At 29.4% G+C, this 21,632-nt stretch overlaps 2 protein-coding genes across 5 annotated transcripts in view; one reads left to right on the forward strand and one right to left on the reverse strand.

Annotated features, from left to right (window-relative positions):
* LOC118188258 (2-phosphoxylose phosphatase 1) overlaps positions 1-14,907 on the reverse strand; it is a 35,539-nt gene extending 20,632 nt beyond the window's left edge. For all 4 annotated transcript variants that reach the window (XR_004758082.2, XR_015044374.1, XR_015044375.1 and 1 more), the window contains exons 1-2: positions 14,710-14,907; positions 3,387-3,554 (exon numbers count right to left, since the gene is read on the reverse strand). Coding sequence is in view for 1 of the 4 variants with exons in the window: in XM_035358656.2 (XP_035214547.1) it covers positions 3,387-3,554; positions 14,710-14,809 (268 nt within the window). In the remaining 3 variants the exon portion in view is untranslated. The remainder of the gene's footprint in view (positions 1-3,386; positions 3,555-14,709) is intronic.
* An 824-nt stretch (positions 14,908-15,731) lies between these two features.
* The window catches only part of LOC118200296 (uncharacterized), a 128,869-nt gene continuing 122,968 nt past the window's right edge, over positions 15,732-21,632 (forward strand). The window contains exon 1 of the mRNA XM_085827524.1: positions 15,732-16,280. Within this exon, the coding sequence (XP_085683650.1) occupies positions 16,222-16,280 (59 nt within the window). The 5' untranslated portion in view covers positions 15,732-16,221. The remainder of the gene's footprint in view (positions 16,281-21,632) is intronic.

Raw genomic sequence — 21,632 nt, forward strand, 5'->3', positions numbered from 1 at the left:
AATGCCTTATTAACAAATGAAAATATCAAATGCCAATAAAACCAAATGAAATCAATGTTTTTCGTATTGGCCGTGCTATGAAATATAGCAGCAAAAAAAAAAAAAAAAAAAAAAAAAACCTAGGATTCATATATTTTATTTTAAAATAAATCATAACCGGTTAATCTTTTAAGTTACATCTAGAAATTTTGAGATGTGAGATGCATTAAAAAAAAAGGCAACATTTAAACAGACAGTGGAATTTTTATATTTCTTTCTATTTATTTGATTTTTGGTCAATAAGTGATTTTTTATACATACTCTTCCTAAAAATACAATTCCTGAAATAAAAAATTCACAATTTGTAAGAGTTTTTTTTTTTTTTTTTTTAATTTAAATTTATTGAGTTGTGAAGTGGTTAAAAGATAATGCAATAAATATTTAGCAGATTTAAAGGAATAAAATTATTCATTATTAGTTATTTATTTAAGGGTTTCTTCCCTTCATTTTAATTTTCAAAAGACATATGAGTTTAAGGATCATCAGAGAATAATCATACATCATATTAAGCCTTTAGATAAAACTCAAATTTGGGCCTATTCTTATTAGCTGCTTTTAATAATTCTTAAATAATGCTATTTTAAATTTTTTATTAATAACAGAAAACACAAACAATAATACAATAACAATTGTGTAATGCAGTACTTGTCTAGCATAACAAAAAATGTACAGATATAATTAGTCATAAACCAACATTTAAGAATTAAAATTTTTTATTTTCAGATTTCATTTCAGAGAGCTGACCAATATTTTCATCTAGCCATTCAAGAATACCCTTTTTTAATAGCAAGTATTGCTAAATATCTTAACTTTTTCTCTGCTAATAAATTCTTTAAAAATTTTTAGTTAATTTTTAGAACAGAGAAAGATCACTCTCTTGTTGCATTATTTGGGTGCAGTTATGTAAATTCTTAACTATATTTCAATATTTGGAGGAAAAAAATGTAATGTTGTTATATTTTATGAACTGGTATAGAACATTTGCAAATTTTACTTTATTTCCAATAATTTTTTTTTTTTTAAAAAAAGGTCACCACATTTCCTAGTTTTTCAACATCAATGTTACTGAAGTAAACTTTTCGATTTCACTTGCACAATTCCATACATTTCTTAAATTTTCAGTTTTCCATAAAATATTTGAAATAATTTATTAATTTTTTGATATCTTATGTATACTGCATCAATTTTATGGCAAATTCGTCACAAATAACATAGAATTTACACAGTTACAAAAAAGGGGGTAGAGTTCTATATCCCCCTTTCTACTGGTTCGATTGGCAAAATTCAAATTGCATTTTTCATGTCTCAAAAGCGTGACTTAGGATATATATTAGATTTATGTATAGCATTGCTCTAACATAGGTATTTTGACACAAAATCCGACTTTTTCTGAAATGACATGCCAATTTTTTCCAAATTTCGATTCTACGATTATGCCTAAATATTAAATTTTGTAAACTTGCTAAATTTAAGAAGAAATTCAAAAATTTATCTTGCCACATTTTTTTTTTTTTTTTTTTTTTTTTTTTTTTTTTTTTAAGTTTGCGCTAAGAATAATTCACTTGGAGAACTTCTTAATTTATAGCAATCTATTTTCCTTTATTTCATTGCAGACGAGCGGAAAAAAGTCATCGTTCATATTTTGTGTTACTATTGCGGTGTTACTATTGCTCATAACAAATGTTCCAAATTTCAAAATGCGCCAATATGCAAATTCATGTATATCTAAGAAAATTTTGAATAAAAACTAATTTTTTGCAGGTGTGCCTAGAAATACATCTACTAAAGATGATGTTAAAAATGTTATAGGTTATTATCCAAAATTTTTTCAAAAAATTTATAAAAGTTATTTAAAAATAAATCATAAAAAAATGGCAAATCTTATTTGGAATGAATCTAAATTTTGAAATGTGATAGGAAGAATCAAAATAAGTTAAATAAAAAAAGATATTAACAAATATATACCAAATTCAATTAACATTGAAGAGTTGAAATTTCGAGAGCTAATTTCTAATTTTTTAAAAACTACTCTTGCGATTTTTACAAAACTTAGCAATTTGGCATAATTTGAGTCATAGACTCGAAATATGGAAAAAAAAAATTGGCATGTCATTTCAGAAAAATGTCCAATTTTCTGTCAAAATACCTATATTAGAAAAATGCTATATATAAATCTAATATATATCTGAAGTCGCACTTTCAAGACAAGAAAAATGCTATTTGAATTTCATCAATCAGCCGAGTAGAATGGGAGATATAGAGTTGTCCCATTTTCTTTTATTTTGCGCCGTGCATTAATTGATTTTAAAACTATTTCACCAGTTTAATTAATACATTTCTCTGCTTGATTTTCATCAAAAAATATTTCTATCAGTCTTTTTTAAGTTTTTTTTATCAGCATAAATTTTGATGTAAGATACTGCTAATGCTTTGTTTCCAATTTTGCTTCAACTTGAATAGAAAGATTTTGTAATTCATCTTGAAAGTAGTGAAGCAAGTTATTCCATATTTTACTATATCCATTCTGGACTGCTTTTATTGCATTTCCTTAATCATCTAACATTGCAATAGTCTCTTAATAATAAAATGTACCTCATTTATGACAAATATGGATTCTAAAGCTTTTCAATGGTTAAGCATTGTAGAAAAAAGATGTATAAATTCTTTTTATTAAATTAAGGAGTTAATTTTTTCATAAGTCCAGTTCTGTAATGACCAATTAATAAGATAAAGTGAGTGGGCTGCCAGATAAAATAAATTTTCATAAAATTCTGGATTGCCTACTTCAGTGACATAGTATTTTTCACCCAGTGAGACTTGTCATGCTTGGCCCAACAGCACCCATAAAGTTCTCAGCCACACTGTCTGTAATTACTTCCATCAAAATCTTGGTTGTTCCATAAATAGATTAAGGGTTATCAAAATGTCATTGAAAAGTTTTGTCACAAAATTAAAATAATCAATCATCAGAAACTGTAAACCAAGATAATTGATATGCACCATGAATTACAATGTCATTTTTCTTTTAATGAATGATTTATACTAAAGCTACAATTATGTCTAATCTCAATATTATTTCACTAGAATCAAAACATTCTCTTTGTACGTTCGGGACATGTATAACCTTGAGTTGTTAACTACAAATTTAATAAAATCAAAGACAAATTAAAATTATTATGTGTATGAGTGGTCTAAATTATTGTGCAGGAAATACAGATATGACATAAATAGGGTTTTCAGCTACAGAATTTAAGAGTTAAAATCTACTATATTTCATATAACATCCTTATCATGACACCAAATGATAAGAAAATAAAAAATAAAAAAAAATCAAATAATTTATTTACCTTCTTGACCTAAAGCTATATCGGCAGGTGGATTACAGTATCTAAGAGCTTTCACCATTTTGAAGCTAGATGCTGGAGGTAAACGATTATGTTGCAAAGGATGTATTAATGGATGAGACATTCTTTGTAATTTCATCTTAGTATGAGTGCTCCGGCTAATAAGCATAACTAAAAGGAAATAAACATTATAATTAAAGCATTTTTCTTCAACAAAGATGCAAATGCTGCTCAAAGCAAGAAATTTTTAATACTCAAAAACAACACGAATAATCATCTAGAAGCAAAAGCAATTTTTAAATATTAATATTTTTGCTACATTTATTACTAGGCAAAAATAAAAAAGGAAGCAAAAATTTTTAATGAATTTATTTTCGGAGACAATACACAAATAGCATTTCAAAACTAATGAAAAAACTCAAAAGAAAGAAGACAGCAAATAAAACACATTTCATCCCAGAATGCATGTTCAGTGGTTAGGCACTGGATGCCTTTGACTAACCCATATATGCCTTATTTCACAGAATAAAAACACGTAACATTATCTTCCTTCTGCTGTTTATACATACATGACACAGCCTGAACTATTAACCCTGATTATTTATCTGTAACCATTCTGTAAAATAGCGTTTCTTAAACTGTGGGTAGATAAAAATTTTAGCAGTTTTGATATTTCTTTAACTTATAATAATTTTACAATTGCCAAATATTTTTACACAATGTATCTGAAAACAGGTAAAGATAAGACAATACAGACAAAGAAAAAAGGGAAATGTTTCAACACATCCTTTTTATAATAGAAACGTTCATATTACTTGCTTTGCACGTGAAGCTGTCATTTCATCTGTTACTTATTTAAAATTTTCACATTATTCTATGTCTTAAAATTAGAAATTAAAGTTAATGACCTAAAACTGCAATAGTATATTACAAAAATTGGGTGAGGTGCAGAATCATCCACTTATTTGTTTGGCGCTTTTTACAAGAGTAAGAAGAATTCGATTTTTGTCAATTTACTTGGAGTCACTTTTTTCCTATTAAATAAAAATAGGTTTATGTGTACATGGATAAAGTCAAGCGAGTGCGCAATGCCATTTTTGTGCAATTCTGGGATTTTTTTTAAGTGAAAATAGGTCGATGTGTACATGGATACCGAGTTTATGCAATTCTTTAAAACACACCAAGCAGTGGGCGATTCTGCATTTTCCCCAAAAAATTAACAGTTTCACACATGTGTGTGTCAGATTTGTGCAATGCTTATGGGGTCTCACAAAATTTTTGTAAACATTACGGGGTCCTGGGGGTTGCGAAAAAAATCTCAGTGATAAAAGGGGTCGCGAGTGAAAAAAGTTTAAGAAACCCTATTGTAAAACATAACGTACTTGCTTGAGAGAAAACAGTCATTGAAAAAATAAAATGAAATTAAGACTGGAACTGAGAATTCTTCTCAGGCAATGACAAAAGAGTGAGATAAAGAAGTGAGATGACTGCTGCTTGGATGTTTATTGGGTGAAGAACTCCAGAGCCATAAAGAATTAAAAATACCAAATGTAAAATTCATCTTCAAAGAAGCAATGCCCAATTACAATTTGAGACAACATATAATAAAATACAAAAATAAAAAAGCATTTACATATTTTGCAGTAGGTCATTTCAACAAATAAAAATTTTCACCAAACGACATAACGTAATGCTAATAATGTATTAAGTCACAATCTTCTCATGATAATGTAATAATAATGTAATGTCATATCCTTCATTTTGGTTTTTGCAATCCAAGTCATTATCAATAAGTTTGTGCGGAAGTATTAGTTTTTGATATACAACTGTTTTGGAGTCTTGAAAGGCCTACAAAATTAATGTCTACATATTACAAGCTGCAGGATTCGAACATTTTAAAGATAATCACCAATATAATTCTTGTAAAACCTGATACTGGTACACACACTCAAAATATTTAAACTCTAGAGTTTTGCAAAATAACACAATAGAAGACACAGAATCATGGAATATCACTTAAAATTGTATATATGTGAATTTATGTGGTACTGAGTTCACAAGGAAGAATATTTTTTGCTATTTTAAATTACATTAATGTTTTTTAGCTCCCTGAGTGACTGACACAAGTTTTAATGAATTTGTTTGTCAGATAGTTTCAAAGCTTCACCTCATAGTTATTTAAGTTTTTAACTGTTATATTTGTATTTGCACCTGTTGATTATAACTAATCGAAGTGTGATCTGTGATTATCCAACCAAATAAAAAAATCTCTTCCTTCAAAATTATGATTTGTATTACACAGGTAGAATGATTAACGTAAGTTTGGTAGATTATCTACCAGCTTTTATGGTTGACAAGAGCCAATTTACATAGACAAAAGGAATAATAATGGTGCAGCATATGAAAAACTTATACACGGGTCTGAAAATGCCCTATACAGTACAAAGTCCATAATATGGACATCCACTATCCGGAATGATCTATAATCCGGACTTCAAAGCCAAAAACTTTTTTTGTGTGTGTGCTTTATGCATGCGCGTTTAAGCATGTGCGTTGGGAGGATGTCTCCAGATACGTTAAAAATGCTTGGCATAATTTATAGCCAGCTACCACATTTCATGGTGAGGACGATGAAGATGATAGCCGCAAATTTCAAGGTTTTCGGACATCGCAAACTGAAGGTGAGATTTTCCAGTTATTGAATTTTGTAAAGAAATGTGAGAAGCGGTAATAAATGAAGATGATATAACAGAAATTTTTCATTGCGACGACAATGCTCCAATCATCAGTCAATTAACGGACGGCGAAATCTGTAGTATGGTTCTAGATTCAGAAAATACCGCTTCCGATAGGTGAAACTTTGTAACTGAACAAGAAATTATGTCTGTGTCTAGAATTAAAGAGAATGTATTAGCACAAAAAAGGAAGCAACTTAAACAACTTACATTGAAAGAAATGTTTAATAAAGTAAACAAATAAATATTAAGCTTTTTTTTTTGTAAATTTTGATACCCTTTAGATCATAATTGATCTTTATTTCATAAATTATTGTTCCATGTTTTTAATTGTATAATTTCTGCATGCCATTTTACCAGATTTAAATTGATGATCCATAATCCGGAAAACCACCTAATTCCGAATAGCCGAAGTCCCAAAGAATTTGGATTACGGACTTTGTACTGTATATGTGTATAAAGCATGTGAAAGGAAATAAAAAGTGCCCTCCTGTGTCTAACAGCTTAGCATCCAGTCATGCTTTCTACAATGAAAAGTGCTTGTTTTGGTGTATTTTATCATTCATTAAAGTTTATTACATTACCATTGAAATATCTTACATATACATATAAAATAAATTATAATTTTAACCCTCTGAGCGTCATGACCGGCTTTATGTGCCCCGAGATTATTTTGTTACTTGGCATATATCAGCTAATAATTTAAGATATTTTGCCTTCTTTAATAATGTAAACGTTATCTTGATGAAAATAGAGACTAAAATAGGTAATTATAAAAATTCAGCTAAATGCTGAATTCATGCTGTTTAAATGCAGGTTTTTATGACAGATGTAAAATTTTGTGCCACTCAGAGGGTTAAAAGAAGAAAAATGTAACAAATTTATTTCCAATACTGATATTATTATTTATTTATTTAGAATACTTAAGACAAACTGCAATACTGTTGTTAACAGAGGATTCTTACCTTTCGTTTCTGTTCCCCCCTCTTTCAGTTTTTCTCATAACAATAGCTATTATTTCAAGAAAATCATCCATGAAATATTAATTATAAAAATTCGATACAATTTCCACAAAGATTCAATGTTTCAGTTTCCTTATGTTAAACAAATTTAATATCAGAGCTGAACAGCTTGAAATTTAAATACTTTTCTTAAAATTTGATGTATTTATTTTGGTTTAATTTTTGCCTCCCAATATGAGTGTTACATCAACAAAAATCCTAGAAGTAAATTTGGTATTTTCTGATTATCTGAAACCTCACTGAATAGTTATGAAGAAGTATTTGTGAAGCAAGCAGTAAGTCACCTAAACAGTTTTACCCTGATGTCACCCAAAAGTATTTATGTGAAAACCTGAGTATGCATGCAGCAGTCTGCTTTGGCCAGTGTGCAATGCCAGAACTCTTGGATACCAAATGAGTTTGTGCAATTTTCTGACTTTTTTAACAGCGAAAACAAATTGCTTCGTACATAGGAAGAACAACAGTGCAAAAAAGAATTTCTCGAAAAAGGTAACTGTTTTATTATCAATATTTCTTCTTAAAAAAAAGTGTTGATTTATTACCCTTAACATGCAATTCTTAATACCCACCATTTTGAAACTAGCCTTTTGCACATTAGCTTGGTGAAGATTTAGTTGCCAATGAGTTCGGACTTTTGGATTGGAAGCATGGATATTCAGAAATTACCATACAATTTTTCACAACAAATGTACACATCAGAATGCCAATCATGCTCAGAAAAATTAATTAGTATCTCTACAGGGACTTTTACAACAAGCACACTATTTTAACCGAGGCGAACACTTGCATTTAAAATGATAATGAAACTGCTAGAAAAAGATACTACCCAAAAAGCAAATAACTATTTTCTCTTGTAATATAAAAATGTACACTATTTTATCCAAAGAATTTTTCAAAAAGCAACATTGTTGATCTTTTGTTAAAAATTCCTTGAAAAAATTTGCATAAAATGCTTTTTTAAATAATAATCAAGTAAACTTCTAAGTTCACTAAAATTTATTTTCATTCATAATTTTAATTGCAGTTTTTATTGATCTGTTACATATATTAAGACTTTTTACATTTTCCAAAGAGAATGACATCAAATTGCAGATGAATTCTTAAAACAAAATTATTTAATCTCTTATTCCCATTAAACTATAAAATACATTATTTCTTTCCTTTGAGTGCATTATTTATCATATCCCATTTAAGATAAAAGCTTACTGTATAAAAAGTTTTTAATTGTATTTTATGTTTTGCTTTTTAGTCTAAGATGAAATTTTTAGTTATTATTAAAACATAAGTAAAAGATAATTAGAAAATTATGAAATAAAGAAAAATTAACTGAACATCATTCAGAGAAAAGAAATCACTTTGCATATTCAGCCTTGGAAACTTTATATAATAAAAATGTTACAATGAGCAAGAGCTACTTAACACTAAAATGAAAGAATGAATATTCCCAATTCTTCATTAACTGCACCAAGATGCCAAACTCAGAATTCTGTTTACACAATCTGCTTCAGACTGCAATACATTTTTGAAAAATGCAGAAAATTGCTCAACTAATTATTTTCTTATCATTCTAGTTTTGAAAGAGAAAGAAAAATTCGTTTTATAGTCTCTGAAAATTTCATATCTGATACATTTTTAGATGCTGAAATTTGAAAATGATAGCATCAAATAGTCTAAAAAAATGAGCAATTTAAAAAAATTTGGCAGAAATTTAAGTTACAATTTTCAGAGAAATTTCATTTAAAAATTTTTTTCCATTACATTCGATAGTACAGACAGTAAACTTATGATATGATTAGGTTGCTCATTAAATGAAGATAAGCGTGAAAAATAATTTAAACACTAAATAAAAAAAATCTAATTTTGAAAAAAATCACTTCACACATCACATTGTCATTAAGAAACGGTGTGTGCAAAAAATTTTAACTCGATAACTTATTAGGAAGTAGGTTAAAAATAGACGATAAAATTCCACTCACAGTGAAACAACAAGAATGAACTAAATTAATGCTTACAATAGTTTGTTAATAATTTGTTATTTTGAACTAAATTAATGCTTACAATAACCTCCATTATGCTTTTGGAGAATCCATTTTATATATATATAAAAAAAAAAAAAAAAAAAAAAGGTTTGTCTTTACAATATGGTAACTGGTAGTTTGGCGACATTTTGGAGGCGATAACCTGGGACTTTGGTAATAATGTGAGCAGTACTCAGTTCCGATTACGCATTATTTTGTGTGAGGGAAATGAGAGATCATGGGATATGTCATGTGATATTAATGCACGAATTACGGTTTTTAATCAGAAAAAGGGGGAAATCGGGAAAGATCTGGAAATTTTGTATTTCGCTTTATTCTGTGTTGTGTGAAACAGTGTTCGTGAATTTTTGGATCCCATGGCCGTAACTAAAGTGAATTCGAAATGGGTATTTATGTATGTATTAATTTAATGTATGTGCTCATTTATATTTTAAGTAGTGTTTTTGAATTTAATTATATTTTAATTAAATGATAGTTATTTTGTGAATTTTATGTTTGTAGGAATTTGGTATACGTTTTAGTTGAAGTAAACGTGCATGGAAATAATTTAAATATCTGACACTAAGTATTTGTAATGGTTGCGGTATGAATTCGTTGGTGACGTGTATAATGTAATAGATGATTTAGAGGTAAACGTTTTTGGATATTTTATTTATTTTATATGTGGAAATGTTCATATTTGGAAAGGGTAAATACTTTTTCATGATCAGGTAATTTCATATATGTTCTTTTTACCGGGTTTAAAGATTGAGAAAATTGTCATGTATTTTCGTGAAATTTTTCTAATTAATGAGAAAAAAGCAGTGTACATGGATATAGTGAAGAGTGTGCGCAATGCCATTTTTGCGCAATTCTGGGATGTTTTTTTAAGTAAAAATAAGTCGGCATGTACATGGTTTAGTGATATTTTAATTAAATGATAGTTATTTTGTGAATTTTATGTTTGTAAGAATTTGGTATATGTTTAAGTTGAAGTAAACGTGCATGGAAATAATTTAAATATTTGATACTAAGTATTTGTAATGCTTGCGGTATGAATTCGTTGGTGACGTGTATAATGTAATAGATGATTTAGATGTAAAAGTTTTTGGATATTTTATTTATTTTATATGTGGAAATGTTCATTACTTTTTCGCGATCAGGTAATTTCATATATGTTCTTTTTACCGGGTTTAAAGATTGAGAAAATTGTCATGTATTTTCGTGAAATTTTTCTAATTTATGAGAAAAAAGCAGTGTACATGGATATAGTGAAGAGTGTGCGCAATTCTGGGATGTATTTTAAGTAAAAAAAAGTCGGCGTGTACATGGTTTATGTGTATGTGTTATTTTGAAAAACGCGTAAGGAGTATGGTATTGTGCACTTTTTCTCAATTTTGCAGTGAATATTTGTCATGATTAAGCAGTTTTGTTAGATAAAATTTCTAGCATAAGTGTAATTCGGCTAGTAGATTGTTGGAAGAAGTGTTCAGTAGATAAGAAGAAAAGAAACATGTCTTTACTTCGTGAAGACAAAATGGCGGCGGGAAAAAAAAATAGAGGGCTGCTGTAGGAGAGTTGGTCGCCAAATTTTCGCCAAAAAAATGCCAAGTTACCATAATGTAAAGATCAACCAAAAAAAAAAAATGGAGCTTGGCAAGTATTCACAAACTGATTAAAATCCTCACAGAAAAATAGCTAAAAAATATTTAAAAACGCAATATGGATTAACTTCCAAAATAGCAAATATGTTAAACATCTAATTTTTTTTTTTTTTTTTTATTTCAGTTGAAAGGAGGAAAAAAATCTGCTGGAATTGACTTAAAGTGCTATATTGCATCTTATCATTAAGAAAACCTGAAATTTTACGCTTAATAGAGTCTTGGGACTCAATAAAACAAATGCTATAAACTTCTTGAATAAAGATAATAATCTTTTTGAGAAAGGGTTAAACAAATACAAATTTTCATATGCAAATCAGCGGCCTAGTTAGAGGGGAAGTGAGGAGGGACATTTGCCTTCGGGTTCAGCATATAAAGGGTAGCAAACTAATATTATGAAATTTTAGAATTAAATGCTTTCCATTCTTCGCAAACAGAAAAGGGCACAAAGTCTTCAGTTACTCCCATGCACTGAAAACTCTTGCTATGATGTAAATATATATAATTTTAATGAAACTGGATTTAAAATAGTGGTACAAGCTCCTAGAAAAGCAAATTGGACAAACAATTTCAAAAGAAAAAAATAGTGAACTTGTTACATTCTAAATACATTAGAGAACACTGTTCTACTTATATTCATTTTTCTTAAAAAATATACAAAGATTTTTTTCTAAGAAACACCTTCTGAAAGTATGGACCTTGTATATCCAATTGGATGCATAATAGCAAATAATTTTTAGAAGCTAAGAAACACTCCAAAAAATATTTTTGAAGCTAAGAAACACTCCAAAAAATATTCTTGAAGCTAAGAAACACTCCAAAAAATATTCTTGAAGCTAAGAAACACTCCAAAAAATATTCTTGTTCAACAGAAAGTAATTTCACTGCCTGTTGACAACCAGGCAAACTTCAAAATAATTTTGGGTTGATCTTTACATTATGGTAACTTGGCGATTTTTTGGCGAAAATTTGGCAACCAACTCTCCTACAGCAACCCTCTATTTTTTTTCCCCGCCCCCATTTTGTCTTCACGAAGTAAAGACATGTTTCTTTTCTTCTTATCTACTGAACACTTCTTCCAACAATCTACTAGCCGAATTACACTTATGCTAGAAATTTTATCACACAAAACTGCTTAATCATGACAAATATTCACTGCAAAATTGGGAAAAAGTGCACAATACCATACTCCTTACGCGTTTTTCAAAATAACACATACACATAAACCATGTACATGCTGACTTATTTTTACTTAAAAAAACATCCCAGAATTGCACAAAAATGGCTCTTCACTATATCCATGTACACTGCTTTTTTCTCATAAATTAGAAAAATTTCACGAAAATAGATGACAATTTTCTCAATCTTTAAACCCGGTAAAAAGAACATATATGAAATTACCTGATCGCGGAAATGTATTTACCCTTTACAAATATGAACATTTCCACATATAAAATATCCAAAAACTTTTACCTCTAAATCATCTATTACATTATACACGTCACCAATGAATTCATACCGCAAGCATTACAAATACTTAGTATCAAATATTTAAATTATTTCCATGCACGTTTATTTCAACTTAAACGTATACCAAATTCCTACAAACATAAAATTCACAAAATAACTATCATTTAATTAAAATATCACTAAACCATGTACATGCCGACTTATTTTTACTTAAAAAAACATCCCAGAATTGCACAAAAATGGCATTGCGCACACTCTTCACTATATCCATGTACACTGCTTTTTTCTCATAAATTAGAAAAATTTTACGAAAATACATGACAATTTTCTCAATCTTTAAACCCGGTAAAAATAACATATATGAAATTACCTGATCGCGGAAAAGTATTTACCCTTTACAAATATGAACATTTCCACATATAAATTAAATAAAATATCCAAAAACTTTTACCTCTAAATCATCTATTACATTATACACGTCACCAACAAATTCATACCGCAAGCATTACAAATACTTAGTATCAAATATTTAAATTATTTCCATGCACGTTTATTTCAACTTAAACATATACCAAATTCCTACAAACATAAAATTCACAAAATAACTATAATTTCATTAAAATATAATTAAATTCAAAACCACTACTTAAAATATAAATGAGCACATACATTAAATTAATAAAAATTACCTTACAATCCTAATTACTTTAAACTAAATCATTGCTAATAACAATTTTCCCAATAATATCAAATTCCTTTCCACCTTACATTTAGAACAATGCATAAAAATAATATCCACAAATAATTAAAAATACTAACTTACCTAATCTTCTTCAGAATCTTGATTACGTGGCGGATACACTTTTCTAATTCATTCAATAAAATTATTGAAAGATTTTTTCTGCGAATTTTTCCTCCATACTTCCTCCGCTAAATAAAAAGCAAACTTCTCTTTATCACAATGCCTAAATACCCATTTCGAATTAACTTTAGTTAGGGCCATGGGATCCAAAAATTAAACAACACTGTTTCACACAACACAGTATAAAGCTAAATACAAAATTTCCATATTTTTTCCTGATTTCCCCCCTTTTCCGATTAAAGAACCGTAATTCGTCCATTAATATCACATGACATATCCCATGATCTCTCATTTCCCTCACGCAAAATAATGCGTAATCGGAACTGAGTACTGCTCACATTATTACCAAAGTCCCAGGTAGTAGCCTTTATCGCCTCCAAAATGTCGCCAAACTACCAGTTACCATATTGTAAAGATCAACCTAATTTTGTTTTGACATGAAAATTGTATAGTATTCTTATTTTTTCCATCCCACTATTCATACTGCCTTCAACCATTATATACCAGTGACTCAAAACTTCATTTAGTGCTTAACTGACAACTAAGCATGGTAAAAGAACTGATTCAAGAGGTTTCTTAGCTGTATTTGATAGCATATTATAAAGTATTCTCAGTAAGTAACATAAAATCTAGTTTCTCTAATTCCAATATATTGCCTTTTCTAGACTTGTTTTCACTGATGACTTTTTTGTTACTGACAAATGATTAAGCTTTAAGTTCACAAGAACTAGAAGCAGAATGAACCTGCATGCAAGTGATGTTGATAAGTGTTGTTTACTTTAATAACTGAGAACAGACCAACACTAAGTACAGCACGAGTATTATGTTCACTCTTTTTCATAACATTTGAACAATAAATGCTGTTAATATTTTTCTTAATTTAAAGTGCTTCATTTAAATTTGAATTAAACATAGCATTATGAAATAAATAATGTAACCTTCACGTATCGGTACGGAAATAAATATGATATTATAAAAAGGTATTTGTTATATAGATCTTTTATACACATGTGCTGATATTCTCCTCAACAAACAATTCTAAATTCAAAGATTAACCCATTTTTTTAAGATCACAGAATTTAGAAATTCTTCATAAAAAAAACTGCTTAGAAGAGAAAAAAGGTATAAACCATTTTTTGTTTGTTTGTTTAGTTCATGCCAGAATCAAGAAACAGTTTAAAATGTGAAAACTGTTTACAAAACGCCTCTCTATACCCTGCAAATAATACCATACAAGAAGATTTGTAAAAGGTTTTCTAACATAATAATAAAGCTGGTAGAGACAGATAATAAGGATGGTGTGACATTATTACACCCGTAGTTTAAAAAATAAAAATATGGGGTTCAGACGGCTGAAACAGAATATTTTCCGATAGTAAATACAATTTAAATACCTAAGAAAATAATTTTAAACTCAAGAATATGCCAGCTTTAGAAAATGTAATTTAAATAATATATATATATATATGTTTAATCTTAAGCAATAATCTTCTCTTGATATAAAGAGAAAGGAAGAATCCCCTGAGTAGGCATCTTAAAGTTGTAATTAAAAATAAACCTGTGATAATCATGCCTATAATCCAGGCGACTATTAAGCAGACAAATAACAGTTTATGTCTTGATATAAATTTCATCACAGAAAATTTGTTGTCAATCATATCGTTTAATTTAGAGATTCAAACATCAAGAACTTCTCCTATTCACACATGCATCATAACGCAACATACTTTATAACAGCAAAACAAACTTAAAAAAAAATTTTTCACAACAAACAGTCATTGCCAGATTTCCTTAATTTCATTTTGAAGAGAAATTTCACTGAGCCGTTAAAAACAGAACTTTCGAAAGAAAATTAGTGCCATGACTAATAATTTAAAATTTCTGAATTCAATAAACCAACGAGTGAATTATTTCAGAAAATATCAACAAACAGTGCAAAGGAGAAATCCCTATGGGTGCGGTAGTCCGTTCTAATGCGAGCAATATGATTTTTAATAAAATATGTGAGATGAATTTAAAGATTTAGAAGTCTTGTATTTTTTAACACAGTAGTCTCACAGTCTTTCCCATTCTTTGAGAAAAGGTGTAGTAATCAACAAGTCTGGCAAAAGCAGTAAGTGAAAGATCGGTGCATTCAATGCTAGAGCTATGCATCGGACTGTCCGGACATTTACTCATTCTTATCAACTGAAGCATATGTTCCATGGGACATTCCATCAAAGTTATAATATATGATTTCTTCAATACAGAAATTGTCGTAAAAGGATGTAAAATAATCTCAATTCTTTTAATTTTTCCCAGAATTTTAAACACCACCATTTGCTACTTTAAAATATGACACATAAATGAAGAAGCAAATTTTATACATATTAAAGTCTGAGGTTACATTTTAATATACTATTGGTTAATTATTTTTGAAAGCGCTTTTAATAATTTTTCCAAATATTTTGATCATTTAATGCCTAACAATTCTTTATAAACTTTTTTAAATTGCTAGGTGTATTGGAATGAATGGAGCAACATTTTTGCACCATAGTTAACTTTTTGAAATTGGCATAGCCGCATAACGTGCACATTTATTTTTGTTTCCAATCGCCGAAAACGTGTAGCTGTTAGATATATTTTATTTATCAAGTACATTTTCCATTGTGTGGGTGCAATATGACTACTTCAGACTGCAAATAGATTGCAATTATTATATTTTATGCTGGATTGGTTGAAAAGCGAGATATATCATTCTAGATGTGAAAGATGTAAACGTTACTGTTATTCACACAATTTTCAAATATTTAATAAGAGAAGTTAAAATTGTTTTTAAATCATTTTTTTTTTTTTTACAGTTGTTATTTTGGAAGAATCTAGCTTTTTCTAGTGATACACATTGGTTTTATTATCGGATCTTTTGCAGAAAATTAAAAACTTATTCAAATGATGCTGCTATTATTTAGAACATTGTAAATTCTGTCGATCTAATTGCGTAGCATCATTAAAGTAGAAAAGAACACTTCGCAATTTAACATAATCTTTTCTTCTCTGGATTACTTTTTTATAATTTTTACGATCGTGTTCAATGGATAAAGACAATAATAACGAAGCAAGCAATGGAAATGCAGAGAAAGGAGAATGTGGGTGAGTAGGTGTTTTAATTTCGTAGTGTATTAGAGGTTATTTTGTATATTTTTAACTTTAAAATGTTCTTTTTTATGCTCAAATGATATTTTAAATATGAGTTTTTAGAGCAAATTTTAAAAGCGATGAAAAAAACCACTGCAAATTTAACTGTTTTTTATGTATTAAACGTGAAACTAAATTTATTTAATCTTTTGTTATTTTTTAAGATTTTCCATTTATAACATTAGGTGTTTCGGATAAAGTTTTTGTAATGTGTGAATTTTTGACAGTTGTGTTCCGCAGATTCGCACATTTGGCAGTGCCAAAAACTTCTGCCAAATATGTGAATCTGTAGAACATCACTGAAAATGAGGGATAGCTGTGCCTGAGATTTATTTGGACCAGAAAACATCAATAATAATATCTTTAATTCATTCAGTAGCAAACAAAGCTAAACCGATGTAGAATTTTCTCAATAGGTAAACCATTGCATAAATCATGCATCTGAATATTTACCATGAAGTTAAAAAATATGTATGTGCTTAAATATTTCATAAATTTAATTTTTTTTTTTTTAAAGTTGTTCGATTAATTTGCAGATACTATTATGATGATGTTTTAACAATCTTGCTACCATGTAGAATTGTAATCACGATTAGTCTTTGGGGTATAGTTTAGGGTACCCCTTGGCGATTTTTGGCGGTACATAGATACCAATTTAGTGCAATTGTTTGACATGTTATTTTGGCATTGCGAGCAAAAATCGCCGTTTCACGAAGCCAAAATAACAAGACAAACAATTGCACAAACTCGGTATCCATGTACACATCGATTATTTTCACTTAAAAAAAAAAAAATCTCGAATTGCACAAAAATGGCATTGTGCACTCCTTTGACTTTATCCCTGTACACGTTGACCTATTTTCACTTCAAAAAAATCCCCGAATTGCACAAAAATGGCATTACTCACTCTTTTAACTTTACCCATGTACACGTCGACCTATTTTCACTTTAAAAAAAAATTCCGGAATTGCACAAACTTGCATTGCGCACTCCCTTTACTTTACACATCGATATATTTTCACTTACAAAGTCAAAGGAGCACCAACTGCTACAATATAGCAAACAAAAAATACATAATCTTAATAAAATACATTTTAAACCAAACAATAAAATAACGTAAAAAAGGGAAAATATGTTATACATTTAAGCACTACCAAAAGCAAATATTCACTTACCATGATTTTCGAATTCGCCAGATCTACGTAAAAATCAAAATATCAATCATACTCAAATGACTTTTTTCAAGCCAGGTACTCTTTCTGATTGAATGCTTCACATAATGACCATCTGAACCTTTCTTCCTACAAACCCATTCAAATCCATCTAAACAATTTTTACGTTTGACTAGATGCATATCCTTCCTACATACAGGACACTTATAATGGCTACTAAGTAAACCTTCATTTAAACACCAGTCAATTAAAGCTCTTTTCCCCTTTCGCTCCAAATCGTACAGAAACTTCAAATTAATCTTACTACACTCGGCCATTCTACCGTCTAGAGAATCAAATTAACACACACCACAAAAACGCTTACAACACATCCCATAATTCAAAATTTCCCAGAATCATGCACCCGATTACATCACAGTAGGGTATCCATAACATTGAACTACTCAGGCTTAAATCAAACAACTTCGCCATAATACAAGGGATACCTTAAAGTCTACTCTACCCGTCTTTGGAGATTTTTATGTAAAATATTTTTTCTTAAACTTTCAATGCAGTATTAAATCATATATGATTTATAATTATGCCTTCAAGCATCAAAGAGAATAATTAGGTACTCTTCCATTCCGCCGGCGCGAATCTCGCCAAGTGAACTTTGGCGACAACACACAGTATACAAATAAATAATTTTAACAAATGTTAGTTCTAAGAATTTTTTTATTTTGAAGGCATAAACATTTTAATATCGTTTAAAATTTTGTAAAAAGACAATAATTTAAGAATTTACTATGCTTTCATGGTACAACATCCTGATTCGCAGGTTTATATCAAGTGACCCGAAGTGATCTCATCTCACGTAAACTACGCTACCAAAATCTAATTCTCTCAGTAATTATCTACATTAATTGCAAGTTAAATCTTAATATGGAATACAAGTTTAAATGCAAGAATTATTTCAATTCATGCGAATAGCTTACTCAGAAATTATGTAAAACCGCAGTGCATTACTTCACTAGTGCATTCTCATTAAAACTGATTTAAAATTGAACCCTTGACTTTTCTATATTTTTGCCTTCAGGTAAGCTGTGTGATTGCATCCTAATTGATTTAATTACCGTGAATGGCCTTAGATTATGAAATTGAACTATCTGGCAAGGATTCTATGTAAATTTTATGTGATTATTGAAAGAAACAATCAATGTGATAAGAAATGACTGCAACTTGTTTTGAATAATGAGGCATAAAAATTAGCAACGAGGCTATTCCGTTTGGCATAAGTTGTACCATTTTTGGCTACTTTATCGCCTGTGCTGGCAAAATGAAAAAGTACCAATAATTATTAATGTTTTGGAATTTTTTAATAGTAAGGAACTGATACTGTTATAATATTTTGTGGGGGGGGGAATACTCAGATAACTGGCACTTGGCAAGGTTCTTGAAATCGCGTTCGGCAACTTGGGCGACAGGCGCCAAACAGTTGGAAGAGTGGTTAAGTTGCTAGCCCAGATGTTACCTAAGATAGGGAAAAAGGAAAGAGATATTTTTTTTCTATATGTTGATACTTTGCGTTGGGTGTCATGACTTTGCAGATAAATTCTTTGTGCTGATGATCACATGACTTTGTGAGTAGACGTTTTGAATTCGCTATTTAATTATTTTCTAAATAAAGTCTAATTACAAGTGTATTTAATTATTTTCTAAATAAATTAATTACACTTTAATTAGAATAAGATAATTTTATTTTTATACAAGAAAATTACAAAATATGCTCCTTTTCCGTACTTATGACTCACATTATCCCATGTTTATTTATATATAATTAATTTCTAAATAAATTAATTTAAAAAATTTGTTTAAAATGTATTTATAGACTTGAAAAAAATTAATTACACTTATAATCAGAATAAAAATATTTCATTTTTATAGAATAAAATATGCTCTTTTTCTAACTTATTGCTCATAATTCCTAATTAGAATTTTTTTTAATTATCTATTTAATATTTAAATATATGGAAGTCTGGTCATAACAAACAGGAATTAATTTCTAAGTAAATTAAGTGTACTTCTAATATGAATATATATTTTTTTAATTTATGGAAGTTATTTGTTTAATCTAACCAAAAGCCTTTTTTCTAACTATGTCTCTGTATAAAAAGTATTATGATTATTTAGAATATCAAAAGTGCTCCCGGGCTATTTGGTTAAAGAGAGGGAAGTCTGTTAGCCGGGGCCTGACTCTGAGACGAACTACCAGTGTGCAGCAGTTTTACCCTTCAGCCGCTGAAAGACACCCTGTATCTTAAAAGCAGTTTTCTAACCCCTCAGAATTGAATTTATATTTGAATATAATTATTAAAATGCAATAAAATTATAATCAGACTTTGAAATGCTAATAAGTTATTAATATAAAATATTAAACATTATTCTATTGTTTTTCTACGTAAAGCATATTTTACTGATTCCTTTATATAGAGGATTTTGTGGATTAAAAGTTGGGTGTGTCAGTAAGAAGTCTAAACCATTAGTCAAAACATGAGCATTTCTTTATTTTTTCACAAGAAGCAAATGAAAGTTAATGAAATTTGCATCTTCAAATCTTTGAATAAGATTTATATTTATAGATTTTAATGACGTGTTACACATGCTCATGTTTAATAGCAATCAATGTAAAATAAACTGAAACTTCAAATAAGTAAACATTGAAATCTTTGCATCACTGTATTTACAACAAATGCATAACTAAAGTACATTCGCCGATTACATAAAATTGCTTCAGGGGGCCGCCAGTTTGAAACCACTGTTATAGACATTGTTCAAATTGCACAAAAATAATATTTTAGGATTTAACTTTTCATGGAATAAATACAAACAAATTCAATTAATATTATACTATTCTATTTGATTGGTCGCTTTCCGAAATTTAAACAATTACATAACGTTGTAAAAAGCCATAGAAGTGCTTGTTGCAAATCTTGTTTCCTTGCAGTTATGCAAGTCAGGATTAAATTTTTTTGGTTACCTACATGAAAACTATTTGCACACTTAAACAAGAAAAAGAATAAAAATAACCCTCATATTCTTATTAATTGAAGCCAGAATGTCCAATAAACCTGACTGGATGATGATTGAATAACCTGGAATATATTTCGAGGATGTATTATTATATTGGAAATATATGCGTATTTTTTTAAACTTTCATCTTTATGCGATCATTACTGCAATTATATAGAGAACATGTTTTCAAACATATATAACCATTATTATAGATAATTGTTCAAAGTAATGGTAAGAATTAAAAAAAGAAGTATAAAAGTTAATAATGCTAATATCAAAATATAAAATACTAAGATAAAAAAAGTGTGCAGATTTACTTAATCACAACAATAACTAATCATTTACAATTTGTTCTATGTGTATGTGTATACTTCACCATCTCAACGCAAATGCTATACTTACGCAATTTTTACCCAGCAGAGCTTTCCCCCCCCCCCTCGATATTGGGCTGAAGAGGGAATTTTTATAAAGCGCCTTTTGATGCCATTTCCCTCTTGGTGTCAAAAAATTCCTACCAGAGATATGGCGATTTTTCCGCAATTCAAGATGGCGGAAAAATTGCGCCAAGTGCCGCTTATCTGAGTTTTCCCTTTTGTGAAAAATGTAGATTGTATATACGAGGGTAAGTTGAAAAATAAGTTTCCCCTGTCAACTGTGGTCAGAGTTGTGTATGAAAGTCAAAAAATAGAATGAGACATTAAAGATATGACATACCTTTATTTTTCCACATAGGTACCAAGTACATTGAGACATTTGTCATATCGCTTGATAAGCTTCAAAAAGGCCCTCCAGGAAAAAATCAGGGCTTTGCATATGGAAGAAGTGTTGAATGGCTTGTTTTACTTCAGTATTGCTTCCAAAGCGCCTTCCCCCGAGATTTTTCTTCAAAGCCGGAAACAGATGGAAGTCGCTTGGTGCGAGATCAGGACTGTATGACAGATGGTGTAGGCGCTCCCAACCAAGAGTTGCAATATGGTTTTGCGTTGCCGTCGCCGAATATGGTCTGGCATTGTCATCCAACAGCAGAACGCCAGATGTGAGAAGACCAGGCCGTTTTTTTCGAATCGCCTTTTTCAATTTCGAC

This window comes from Stegodyphus dumicola, chromosome 12 (genome assembly GCF_044657685.1).
Source record: "Stegodyphus dumicola isolate Sdum_Otavi_A_Nest chromosome 12, ASM4465768v1".
NCBI lineage: Eukaryota > Metazoa > Arthropoda > Arachnida > Araneae > Eresidae > Stegodyphus > Stegodyphus dumicola.